Genomic DNA, 13,237 nt, shown 5'->3' with positions numbered 1-13,237 from the left:
GCTCTGATGCCCACGAGACCCAGCCTTGGTGGTCACTCAGCTCCTCCACCTGCCCAGCATGAGCTCCACCAAGTACACCAGCCTCTGGGACTTCAACGCTAGGACGGAGACAGAAATCAGCTTCAAGACCGGAGACCTCTTCGAGATCATCAGGCAGGAAGGGGAATGGTGGTGGGCCACGAGAGTGGACAGCTCTGGGAGGCGCCTGGCCGAAGGTTACGTTCCTTACAACTACTTAGCCAAGCAGGAGACGATGGAGGCTGAACCGTAAGTCAAACCCTGCTGGGATCGCCACCTCTTTCATTCGGGAAGCCCGAGGGGAATGAGAGGAGTGAGTCACATCTCCGCCTAGCTCTGTTGGGTCTGAGGAAGCAGTTTGATGTTGATGGGAGCATGCTTGGAGAGAGAGGTTTGAGCACAACAGCCTATGAAAGTCCTTTATTTGGGATATCGAGACCCCGGAGCTGCTGTCCAGCCCGGCCTAACGTGTCACAACCACAGCCACGGAGGGCAAGGCCAGCTTCCAAAATGGGCTGGGTTTTTTTTCAGTTTGTTTGATTGTTTTCCCTGGCTCCCTTATTGCTGCATACAAGGGAAGACCTCTAGTGAGGTCTTTCAGAGCCAAATTCGTGCATGCACGTGTCACCCCAGACACCCCATGTAGCTGGGCACAAGCCCAGGGCTGTTAGCTGCGATGATTTGCTCAGGTCCCTTCTGACCCTACAAACTATGAAACTATGAAGCTCAATGTCAGCGATTTTGCATTCCCCTAGATAGCACCCGGCAGGTGAAGAGTTCAAGTGAATTCAACCCTTACTATCTGGCCATAAATCTCAGAGAGATTACAGAGCCAGATAAATGGGTGTGAATTTAACTTCCCACTGGAGACTGGCACTGGCCAGTGGATGCTCTGTTATTCTCTACCTTATCAATCAGACTCGTCTGCAAAGGTCGGCGGGGCGGTGTGGGCTAGGAAAAAGGGGAATCTGAGTGAATGAGTGGGTCCTAGGCAATGTGATTAGCCAGCAGGAGGATGCACGCTTGCAGCCATGCTGGTGCCAAGGCTCAAGGCAAAGGCATGCGGGAAAGTTCAGGCAACTGGGATCTGGGTGCTCCCTAAATGCAAGGGAGCTGGTCTCCGTGTTTCTGAATCCAGGGGTCAGAGTCCTGTCATCCTCTGAAGCTGGAAATCTGTAATCAGGGGCAAAGCAAAACCCTAGCAGCCTTTGGGTTGCTAGCTCTGCAGTGCAGTCCCATAAGCTAACCCCCCATAGGGAGTCATACCATACTCTGGTCTCTTCCTCCAGGTGGTTTTTTGGGAAGATCTCGCGCTCAGAGAGTTTGCACCAGGTGCTGGCGGACAGGAACCCGACTGGGGCCTTTCTGATCCGCATCAGCGAGAAGAAAGGAGCTGAATACGTGCTCTCAGGTAAAGGGACCGATGCCAGCCTTTTGGCTTCTCTCTCTGCACCTGGGATTTCACTTTGTTCCCCTTCTCTGTGCTGGAGAGACACTGCCTTGAAATGATCCTTTGGAAAAACCTACCCCTTTCTGATCACGCCTTTTCATTCAGGCTCTGTCATGTTTTGCAAAATGTAAAGAGGTTTTAGGGGATGGCGGGGGAAGGGGTTGGTTTGTTTGATGGTTTCCCTCTGCTAACTAGATATAAGGCATTTATCCCCAGTAATAAAAATCCCGACTCTGCAGTTACACCAGAGAAACAGCAAAACCACATCAACAAAACTTTTTCAGCCGTCCAAAGCAAATAAATACACTTCTTCCTTGTTGATGGTTCTTCGCTGTTACTCCAGGGTGTACAAAGGTTTGATCTCCCATCTGATTATGTTGGCAATGAGAGCCCATACAACTCTTTCCAATGTGTAAAGGAGCAGGAACCAGAAATCTCAGGCTTATTCTTGTCCCTCAAACCCTGGCAAATACACTGAGTTGACTTTCAGCTGAGATCTAGCACTTAAACTTTAGGTCCACTGGAGCTGCCACTAAAAATGCAAGGACTTAGGCAGACAAGGCTCTTTGGGTAAATCTGACATCTTTTATTAGAATAACTCAAATAGTTGGAACAACTCTTCTTTGCAAGCTTTCGGGTACAAATGCCCTTCGTCAGGCTGATGAAGCATCTGCAGTTGGTGCGTGCTCGTTTCTTCAAGCTTTTCTGGCAGGAGCTCCGTTCTCCTCTGCTGTTGCAGCAGTGCACCCTCTTACTGCTCAAGCCTTTCTCCTATATCTTCCAAGGTCAGGGCCAACCCCTCCGTTTCATGCTTCTTCAAGTGACTTTCGCCTTCTTCCTTGCAACGGGGGCTGGAAAAGGGCCCCGTTGCAAGTGCCCACAACCCCAGCTGGAATCCGTAAGAGCATCCTGTTGCTCAGCCTCTCTGAACAGATGGCGTTTTCTTAGCTGGTGATCATCATGTCTCACACCGAAGAGCGCGAGAGGCGGGCAGACTCTGTTCAGCCCAGTCCCCTGCCGCAGGGGAGATGCTGTTGCAAGTGATAGGTGCGTGAGGAGCCGCTGGTTCCCTGCGGCTTGCTGTGGGTTGCTGCAACTGGGAGGCGTCCTTGCCTTGAATGACTGCTTTGTACCAAGGGCTCATCCTGCCTCTCCCTGGTTTCACAGTCCGGGATGACTCCGTGGTGAGACACTACAAGATCTGGCGGAGCGCCCAAGGGAAGTTTTACATGAACAAAACGCAGTCGTTCCCAGATCTGCCCAGCCTCGTGGAGTGCTACAAGGCAAAGAGCCTCTCCCACGGCCTGAAGCTGACCATCCCCTGCTGGAAGGTAAAGCCTGTGCTGGGACCCGATGGGTGGCTCCAGGGACGCTGCTTGTGGTAAAAATGAGAACAAGGCTTATGTAGACTGGGATCACAGCACAGGGAGGTGGTGCACCCAACACGGGCATGTTCAGGACAAATCTCGTGGTCTGTTCTTACAAAGAAAATCAGACAGATGGTCCTTCTAGGATTAGTCTTGATGGACAAGACCAAGGGGTTGATAGCAGAGGACTGGGGTTAGCTTTATGCACACCATTAAACCTCTATTAGTGGTAAAAAGACTAATGCCCACTTTTGTGATCTCCTCACCCAACAGATGCCATGTTAGCATGAGGCATCATATGCCCAAATGTTTTATGCACATCATTAAACCTCTATTTGTGGTTAAAAGACTAATGCCCACTATAGATTTCATAGACATCAGGGCTGGAAGGGACCTCGGGAGATCATCGAGTCCAGCCCCCTGCCCAAAGGGCAGGAAGTCAGCTGGGGTCATAGGATCCCAGCAAGATAAGCATCCAATTTACTCCTGAAGGTGTTCAATGTAGGTGCTTGAACCACCTCTGACGGCAGGCTGCTCCAGACCTTGGGGGCTCAGACAGTAAAGAAATTCTTCCTTATGTCCAGTCTGAAATGGTCTCGCAGGAGTTTATAACCGTTCGACCTTGTCATCCCTTGGGGCGCTCTGGTGATGGCTATTGTGATGCCCTCACCCAACAGATGCCATGTTAGCATGAGGGACCAACTGTACTTGCTTGCCTAAAAATGCAGATGGCTGCCTAATGGGATTTCTGAAAGCATTCAAGCAAGTTATGAATTCCCATTAAAATCAAATACCTTTGCAAAAAATCTCACCTTACCTCTGCTCAGTTATCAGTGAGCATCCTTGTCCCATGAAGAAATAACCCCAACAAGGGGAGACCCCTTGGAAATCTTTTCTGACGTTTCTTACAGAGCTAATATTCTGCACCTGTTTCAGATCCAATGCTGAGCTAATATTCTGCTCCTATTTTGGATTAAGGGTGGGGGGACTTTTCCCAATCCGAAAATCTGATTTTTTTTTTCCTTGCAAATGTTTTATCCTTTAAGAAGAGACATGCAAAAGGAAATAAAGCAAATGTTCACCATTTATTTTCCACGTTTTCTGACAGTTGCTTATCTGTAGTGACAGTTCATAGATACGCAGGGAGTTCAGGAATACACATTTAGAAAATTTGATTTTTTCAGGGATCTCATGTAAGAAGCCATAGGGCCTCATTTTCAGATGTGTGAGCACTCTCAGCTCCCATCACCTAAATTAGCTTGATGTCCAATGGTCTCTGCGCCTTGGAAATACTGCAAGACTGAGAGTCGGGACCAGGCTCATGTTGGCTGGGAAATGGGTACCATGACCCCATGGTCTTGCCTAGCTCTGAGCGCCATAATTACATTTGCTACCACAGGGATTTAATTATAAGGTTAAGACCTGCCAGCTGTTTAACAACCAGATCTGAAGTAGTCTAAAACTTGCACAGTCACTACTGCATCTGTCACCCCTTTGCAAAGCACACAAAAAGAGCAGGTGCTTCATTGTGGGCAGCTCAGAAGAAAAAGGTGGGAGGGAAGTCCAGTGGTCCCTGTTTCCCTTTGCTATGGCATGACTTCATTGGGCTGGTTGGGTTTGTTTGGTTTTTTTCGCATCCCACCCAAAATGATTGGTCATCTTCCTCCAACTTCTTCCATTAAATCACTGATTCTCAACCTTGATAGACTCAAGGCCCCCCCTCCCCCTTAGAAAATACAAGTTTTTAGTTTCCACTTGTTTTTTGGCTGTAGAAAATGAGAGCAAGTCTTCTGTTCCAAAGAATATAAAGGTCTCAACCGGTCCAAATGGCTTTAATACTATCGATGCCTGTTTGAAATGTCTGGGTTTATCTTGTGAATCCTGTTTGCACGCCCAACAGTGCTAACACTGTGTGGCACCCCGCAGCACCCTTGAAAGGATCAGTGCACCCATCAGTGCATTAAGTAAATCATCCGGGACAGCAATGAAGACTGGTTACAGAGCCAACACTACCATCTAGCGACTCTTTATGTATTACACCGGTTTTTTCAGCACTTGTGTATGTACACTGTGTTATGTAGTCCCCTTCCTGCTCAATTCTCTCCTTCAGAAATCAAACGCAGAATTAAATGAATCCCTGGTGTAAGCCTCTTGCAATCAGGGGTGTTATAGGAGAGCGTATGCAGCCAATTAGTGCATAAACACAAGTGAAGGGAGAGATCAGAGGCAACGGGATGGCAAGAACTGAAGATGTAGGCATTGCAATAGTATACAAGATGGGCAAAGGGTGCGGATGTGGAGTGAAGTTTGCAGAGTGAAGCTGTGGTCACCAATCTCACCATTTCCAACGATGCCCATTTCATTAAGCCGGATGTTTGGATGGAGAGGAATTCTGATCTTTAAGAAATTAAGTCTCTTTTGTTTTGGAAGGGCAGATGCAACTTTTACTTGGCCAAACTGGCTGCTTGCAGACGAGACCCCTTCACTTCGCAGCGGTGTATAAAAGAGAAAGCAGTATTTTGCAATCAAGGGAAGTGTCTGTGGTCTAAGTACCTAGTCACCACATACATCATGCACCACTTCATTAATAGGAGGTATACTCAGATCACTGCAAGATTTGAGTGCCTTCATAGGAAGGACATGGTGGAAAATGTATATCCTGGAACATGGCTCTGTGGTTGTAGAATGGGCACAGAAATCACAGTGGTTGTTGCCCCATCCCACTTTCTCAGGCTGAAATCCTATAAAGTTGTTCTGTCTTTGTTGATCTAGCAACAGCATGAACCTCTCCCTCACTGGGACGACTGGGAAAGACCCAAAGAAGAGTTTAGTCTGTCCAAGAAGCTGGGAGCTGGGTACTTTGGAGAAGTCTATGAGGGGTACTGGAAAAACAAGGTCAAGGTTGCAATTAAAGTGATCCCCAAAGGTGAGAGGGAAAGAGCGTGGGCTGGAATCGCTCCCCTTTAGGAGGGTAACACAGAGCAGTGGTTTATCCTCCCTCTGCTATTTGTTTCCCTCCCTTTCTGAGTAGCTGAGACTGCCAAGCAAACTGAGTCTCTACCCTCCTACAGTCATACAGGAATTTGGGGGTGTCAGGAATGTCCTCCCCTACTGAAGACTGGCAAAGACTGGGGGTTTGGCCTTGCATTGCATGGTGGGACATGGTCTCAGATCTTGGGTTCTCCAAGTATCTATGAAACAATCATTTCTCTGTCTCCCTACTCTTGTGGTAGGGTATTTCTAGTTTGGGGCCTTGTACTTGTATGTGAGGGTTCAAAGTGGTGATTTTGAGGGGGGATCTTTGGGTCAATGGTTTCCTGCAAATGCAGGGGGCTGGGAGGCTCCATGCTGGCACCACTAGGTTGGTGCCTTGGGCACCAAAGATGTCATTCAGTCTACAGACCTCCATTCAGACAACTCATGCCCCCCTGTTCTCTCCTCCTGGCATGGGTCCTTCTCAGCGGACCTGACCTACCAGCGTACATTCAAGAACGAGATCGAGGCCATGAAGAAGCTGCGACATAAGCACATCCTCTCACTCTACGCCATCTCCTCGGTCGGGGACCCAGTATACATCATCACTGAGCTCATGCCCAAGGGAAACCTGCTGGAGTTTCTTCGAGGTAAAGGTGTTTGAAGTAAAGCTGGGGGGCTGCCAAGAGACTTTGAACTGCAGAGGGTGGAGGAAAGGGTTCAAATAAACTTGTCTGATCAGGGAGGCCCCCAAGCATCTTGCCAGGATTTGACATGGGCTCGGGGGCTGGCTAGCCGCTCTGCACAGCCCAGACTGAGCACTGTCTGCTCAGAAGGGGACATTCAACTTCCACCAGGAAAGTGCTTTGGCAGTGTGGTGCAGAGGATTGAGATGGCTCTAGGCTTTTGAGGACCTACGTTTTGGATGCAGGCACTCAAAGGATCAATCCGGACTTTTGATTAATTAAGGCCCAAGAGTCAATGAGTTTGGGGGCTCCTAAGAGACCTGGGTACTTTTTAAAAGGTGGAAATTATAGGCAATTATAGGAAGGGCAAGATACTTAAGCCATGTCACTCATTGCCTTCCAGTTTCTGAGGGTGGTTGTACTTCATTACTGGAATAAAATTAGTGACATACTTTTATCCTCAGAGTATCTCCCTCGGCTTCACTGAAGTTACAGCGGGGGTGGGAATGACCCACTGAATTTCAATTTCCATCCTCCAAAGAGCTGCAATATGAAGCTGACTTGTGCTAGGACAGAAGCCAAGGCTGAAGCTGCTTTGATGGCCCAGGGCTTTGCTTCCATCTATGCAGACAGGAGAGAAAAAATGTAAATGAGTATTGATTGGAAAACTGGAACTAATACTTTGCAGGGCAGTCTTGGCTCAAAGCCGGAAATTGTGCCTCAACTCACAAGCTAGAAAAATGTCAGCTCCACAAGGTAGCATGTCATGGGAAGTGTGTCTCTGCAGACTTCTGTTCACACTTACATGCTCCCTTTGCAACATCTCACATGTACTTCTTGTTGGCTCTCTTGTCCCTTTGTCATCAGAGTCGGAAGGGGAGGACTTGCAGATGCTCGAGCTGGTTGACATGGCATCCCAGGTGGCAGAGGGGATGTGCTACCTGGAGTCCCAAAATTTCATTCACCGAGACCTGGCTGCCAGAAACATCCTTGTTGGAGAGAACAACACCTGCAAAGTGGGTGATTTTGGACTGGCCAGGCTTATCAAGGTAGCGTAAATCAACTCAAGGCTGCAGAGGGTTTGGTTTGGAGGGGGCAGAGAGGAATTGTGATTAATGGGCACCAAAGAACTCCCTCCATGACCTTCAGCTGTTTGATGACCAACGACCATAGATGGTGACCCGTCGCCCCATCTGCACACCTCTGTTGTCCATGCCCTTTGCCTGGGGATGATGCCGTTGGAGTGATGTTAAAGTGCACCTAAAGTTGAACCCATGCATGAGGAGAACAAGATGGGAGCATTCATTATGTTGCTTCCTCAGGTTTCTCCAGCAAAGTAGTGTTTACTCCAGGAGGAGTAATTCCCTCCTGGTCTATGGGAGTGCTTATCAGGAGGAAGGTCCATGCACCTGGGCTGGCTCAAGCCTGATGCCCCTTCCATAGCTGTGATCTTGAAGAGGAAAATCCACCCTTATCTGTTGGCCTCCCCAGTGGCCATGAATTGGTGCAGTTGCATTGAACAACCCCCTGCTATAATACCCCCTCTTCCCCCTGCCCCCAGATTTGCCCTGTGGAAGGAGCAGGGCTCTGCCTCCATGGTGCATGCAGCTCCTCCTGCTCACGATCACCTTGTGTTTGCAGGATGACGTGTACTTGTCCTATTCCAAAAATATCCCCTATAAATGGACAGCCCCTGAAGCCTTCTCCCAGGGACGCTACACCACCAAGTCCGACGTCTGGTCTTTTGGGGTCCTTCTGTTCGAAATCGTCACCCACGGGCAGATTCCATACCCAGGTACTGTGCCACTACTCTCCATTCAGGGTTTAAAAGTGAAGGATGATGGTAGGAAGAGCTTGCTTTGGGTTGTGGGTAGGGGCCCCAGGTAATGATGTTAGTCAGGATCTGTGCTGAGAGGAGACCAGCATGTTGTGGGCAAGAGGTGCTGCTCTTCCCGTTGCATCAAATAGCAAGCAAGGCTAAAGGTCAATGTTCTTGTTCTGTCCTAAATTATAGCAACGTTTGGATGCTTGTCTTGCTGGGGTCCTTTGACCCTAGCTGACTTCCTGCCCCTTGGGCAGAGGGCAGGACTTGATGATCTTCATGGTCCCTTCCAGCCCTAACGTCTATGGATCCCATTTGACACCCCTAGTGCCACGTAACTCAAAGCAGGACTGAGCTCAGATGGGAGCAAATGTTCCTCCAGCTGTCTCTTCCTTCCCTATTCATAGGTATGCAAAACAGTGAGGTTTGCCAAAGAGTCCAAGCTGGTTTCCAGATGCCCTGCCCACCGAAATGCCCACCGACCCTCTATGGCATCATGTGCAAGTGCTGGCACCTCTTCCCAGAGCAGCGGCCGACCTTCAAAGATCTCTGTGGGCTGCTCCAGACTTTCACCAACTACGAGAACCCAGAGTGAGCACTCGACCGGCAACGTTTTATTCACCATTTCCTTTCATCTCCTTCCAAGACCTGCATTTTGGTTATGATGGTTCCCTCTGTGACGCGCACTGTGCCGTGCCAGCTAATCAAAGGCTTTTCATTGCTTGTTCCTTGGAAAGCAGGAATACTCCTCAGTTCTTTCAGCATCCCTCTGGAGTCTGAGTAACCTTCCCGGAAAAGAAGGCATTTATGCAGAAGCAAAGACTCATGGCAGTTGTAGTCAACTGTTTTACTAAACAGCCCTGAGAGATTCAGGAAGGGAATGGCACAAGGCAAACCCTTTGGGGCTGATTGTTCCCTCTGTCCATGCTCCCAATGCACTTGACCCCAGCCGACCAGGCAGCTGTATGTGCTTGCCGAGCACCCAGGGGAGATGGTGAATCTTCACAGCACTCTTGGACGGTATAAATGCTTAGTAAAAATATGCCAATGACATGCATGTCCCATAGGAGTCTCTATTGGACCCCTCCCACTGTGAGGAATAAAGGACTCTTGTCTCTTTATCAGCTGAGCAAGGCTCCAGGGTCTTGAAAAGGGATGAGTGTGAACCCCTATATCTTGCTGTCATCACATGTGTTGTGTATAGTGGGGTTTACCCACCCTGGCCCAAAAGAAAACACCTGCTTCATTCTGCAACGTGTGGTTGGGAGCCCATAAACTGAACCACATCTTTGCGTAGAGTCACTTATCTTTAAGATTTTGATAGCCACAACTTGTAGATGCAAGCCGTGGCCTACAAAGACCTGGGCTGCTAAGTGCCACAGTTGAGGTCTTGCAATACGGGATGCTGAAGCTGGGCTGTTGTCTAGCTGTCTCCACCACATGGTGCAACGCAGGCTTGATCCAAAGCAGGATCCTAGCTCTGGTTCTGCCCTCCCCTTTTGGAAAGGCACCTGCTGGCTTTTGCCTCCATACGCAGTAGCAGGCCTTTATCTGTCAAAATTGTTCTCCCCTTAGTGATTGTAGGTAATAGATCTGCAATAGGAGCTTTCTTCAGGTAACAAGAAGGCAGTCACACACACTTTGCTGCACCCGTTGCACCCCTTTGTACCCCTACAAGCTCCATGGGACGTGTCCTACCCTCTCCTTCTCTCTCGGGCACTCCTGACCATCCTCCTCCCCCTTGTTGCAGGCTCTTATTGTCTCCCAACCCTTCCCATTTCCTTCTCAGGGACTCTGAGTGCCCTCAATTCACCCTCTACCCATGCCAGGGGCCTTGTTTCTCCCCTGCCCATGCCAGGAGCCCTGTATGCCTACCATTGCCCCTCTTTCCCTATGTTGGGGGGGCTGTGTGCCCCCATTCCCTCATCTTCCCAAGCCAGGGCTCCTATATGCCCTTCCCTATGCTCACTACCCTTCTTCCTCCTCCCACAGATACAAGGGACTTCTCTGCACTGGTGCCCAATAAAGCCTCAATAATAAATGTGGGATTTGGGAAGGAGAGGGGCAGCTTCACAAAGGAGTTAAGGATCATCCCAGCCTTTGCCAACACCTGCACAGTGGGGCAGCAGGGGCCTACATACCCTCACTCAGCACATGCCCCCTCTCTCCCTGCACAGACAAAGAAACAAACCCCAGGGTCACATCGCTTAATCCCTGAGACGCCACGGGGAGCGGGGTAAGCAGAATCGGGAAAGGCAGGGCCACAAAGGTTGCAGTGTTTTCTGCCGGCAGGTGGTGCTGGAAGCCAAGAAGGACGCGAACCACATCTATTTCCGCGTCTGCCTGGCTCAGGAAGAAAGCAATATGTCTGCAGGCTCATTGTCAGGGAGCTAGCAGTAGCCCTTGGACCCAGCGTGGGCAGCATGGGCTGGTGGGCAGCAGGAGCAAGGGGCTGGCATGGGCTTGGGTCCCACGTGCCCACAACGCAGCCCTGTTTGCAAACATAAATGTGTCCGAGCCCGAGCAAGCAGCTGGGCAGCAAGGTGGAAAAACATGGTCAGGAGCAGCCTTTGTGCCCACAGCCCAGGCTGGGCACGGTTCAGCTGAGGTCCTGCCACACGGCCAGGAGAACAAGGACGGGACCTTCCCAGGTGCGCTTCTTCACAAAGGATGTTGTTATACACGATGTCCCAAGCTGCGCGCAAGTGGCGCGGGGCCTCAGTTTCCCTTATTGCAGGCTGAGCCGCTGGGAAAAGAGGAACGCCGTGTCCCATGGATGTGGACCTATAGCCTGCAGTAAGACTTGTGTTGAGTGCCAAGAGCGAGGCCCTTCACCCTCAGGCTAGGGGGGCAGGGGAAGCCCCGCCAAGGGGCAGCCAAGCCGTGTTCACCACCACCAAACTTTCCCAGCAGTGGCACAAACTTGGGCCCAGGCGGCACAGTCAGTCGCTGCCTGCCCTCTCGGCGGCACATGCGCAGTTGGCCCGAAGTCTTACAGGGACAGGCAGACTAAGCCTTTTATTATAGTATATTATATTAAAATGGCCACTTGATTTAAGGCAGCAGAAACCCAGCTATATACTTTATGCACCCTTTTGATCCTGCCCTAAGCGACTGACACCTCTTAACTGAGCTATTAATAGTTTACATAAGCCTCCCCCCATTAATGGCATATGTTGATTTAGGCTTCATGAAGTTGCTGTCCTCCCCCACCCAACACACACACACACACACATACATGGCTTCTGTGGTCTACAGAATGACATCATGTGCACCTATGAAACCCAGACACGCATGCATGTATGCATGCATGCAAACGCATGACACACATGCACACACACGACTTGCGGTCTCTAGTACAATGACACTGCGTACCCCTATGAAACCCAGTACTCGCTTGCTCGCTGTCTCTCGCTCTTCTGTGGTCTCTAGTACATGCAGTGCATACATCCTCTAGTACACCACATGCTCCTATGAGACCCGGGTGCAGCACAGCACACATCCTGCCTGCTCTGCACAGCATGATCAAAACTGCAGCAAAAGATCCAGCTGTTAGGCGCATGGTGGGATGACTGAGCGGCTGGTGGTGAGCCTCCCCTCCACCCCCTTCACTGGGACGTGGGCTTAGTGTGCATTTCACACCAGCTGACAACCTGCAGCTCACTGACACCCACAGCCACCTGTCCTCACATACACCCAGAGGTGTTTTGGCCACGCACCCAACTAGCAGCGCTGCGAGTCTGGGGAGGGAGAAGGAACAAACAGTACGTTCCAGCACGAGTACACATGACTCACAGCCTTTATTTGCCTGTGTACCATGTGTGCCAGCATGTGACATGCTGTTCCACAGCATGAAATTACTGCAGAGACAGGGCTTCTGCATCACCCAACCCTGGGGCTGCTGTTTTTTCAGCATGTGCCTAAGCCCCTTCAGCAGGGCTTGACAAGAAGCATGTGCTGCTACTGGCTGGGCGGGCTGGGGTGAAACACCGCCACCCCAACTCTCCTTTTCCAAGCATGCGTCTTCTCAGAGGGTGGTCTCTGGCCTCCCCCAGTTTCAAGGGGAGGGTGGAAGTGGGTGTCTTCTGCATGGCATGGCTCGTGAAGGGAGGGCACCACACCATGCACCACCCAGCAGTATAAAAACAAACCATTAGACAAGAAGGACCCATGTGATGCTTCCAAAGCACACCGCTGTTGCATGTGTGCGTGTGTGTGCATGCACATGTGTGTATACATCCATGCAGTTGTACATGCTTAGTTTGTATTGATAAGCTCTCTGGAGCAGGGGCAGGCACTGCTTTATTCCTGAACAACACCTAGCAGGAGGCCTCACGCTCTGGGGCCACATTAACTCGTGGTACCCTCTTATCAGTTTGCTCAGGGCTATTGCCTACGCTCTACTGCTATCAGTGCAAAAGCACCACATGACAGTAGTGTAATTCAGGACTGGGTAACATTTGGCCCTTCCCGGGCAGAGCTGGACCACAAAGAGGGCCAATCTAGCCTGGCATGTCTGACCCAGCCTGGAGATTTGGGAGTTTGGTTCAGGGGGCACACAGCTGCCCCATCCCTTCTACAAGCCTCCCTGGGGCATATCTTGCTGCAGCGGGGCCAGGGATTCCCTTGTGCTCCGGAGCGGGTGGCCTGCAGGGACAAAAGTGTACCAAATCAGGACAAGGAGTCATCTGCAATGAGCAGGCCACTGCAGCTGATGGAAACCACGGCACCTGGCTTGTATAGGCAAAGTCACACAAGGGCAGACAAGGTCCTCTGGGTAAATCTGATATCTTGTATTAGACCATCTCAAATAGTTGGAAAAAAAAAAATCTTTTTTTGCAAGCTTTTACACAAGGGTGGCAGTTTTCAGCCTGACTTTGGAGCACGCCTTGAACCCACAGCACAGTGCCATGACCCTCAG

General features: G+C 50.3%; 1 protein-coding gene across 1 annotated transcript; it reads left to right on the top strand.

Moving 5' to 3' along the window:
- The first annotated feature begins 32 nt into the window (after positions 1 to 32).
- On the top strand, positions 33 to 8,994 carry PTK6 (protein tyrosine kinase 6). The gene is made up of 8 exons (XM_019548109.1): positions 33 to 267; positions 1,308 to 1,429; positions 2,636 to 2,799; positions 5,608 to 5,761; positions 6,297 to 6,458; positions 7,362 to 7,543; positions 8,136 to 8,289; positions 8,724 to 8,994. The coding sequence occupies exons 1-8, from the start codon at positions 59 to 61 to the stop codon at positions 8,909 to 8,911; spliced, it is 1,335 nt and encodes a 444-aa protein (XP_019403654.1). The 5' UTR covers positions 33 to 58; the 3' UTR covers positions 8,912 to 8,994.
- Positions 8,995 to 13,237: the final 4,243 nt, after the last annotated feature.

Source organism: Crocodylus porosus, unplaced genomic scaffold (assembly GCF_001723895.1).
Source record: "Crocodylus porosus isolate Cpor-Errol unplaced genomic scaffold, CroPor_comp1, whole genome shotgun sequence".
NCBI lineage: Eukaryota > Metazoa > Chordata > Crocodylia > Crocodylidae > Crocodylus > Crocodylus porosus.
Note: the sequence above shows the minus strand (reverse complement) of the source record. Positions and strands in the feature narration are given on the sequence as shown.

Coding starts and splice junctions, on each gene's coding strand:
- PTK6 (XM_019548109.1), top strand. CDS start 59: ATGAGCTCCACCAAGTACACCAGCCTCTGGGACTTCAACGCTAGGACG. Junction 7,544..8,135: donor GACTGGCCAGGCTTATCAAG/GTAGCGTAAATC, acceptor TTGTGTTTGCAG/GATGACGTGTACTTGTCCTA. Junction 8,290..8,723: donor CGGGCAGATTCCATACCCAG/GTACTGTGCCAC, acceptor CCCTATTCATAG/GTATGCAAAACAGTGAGGTT.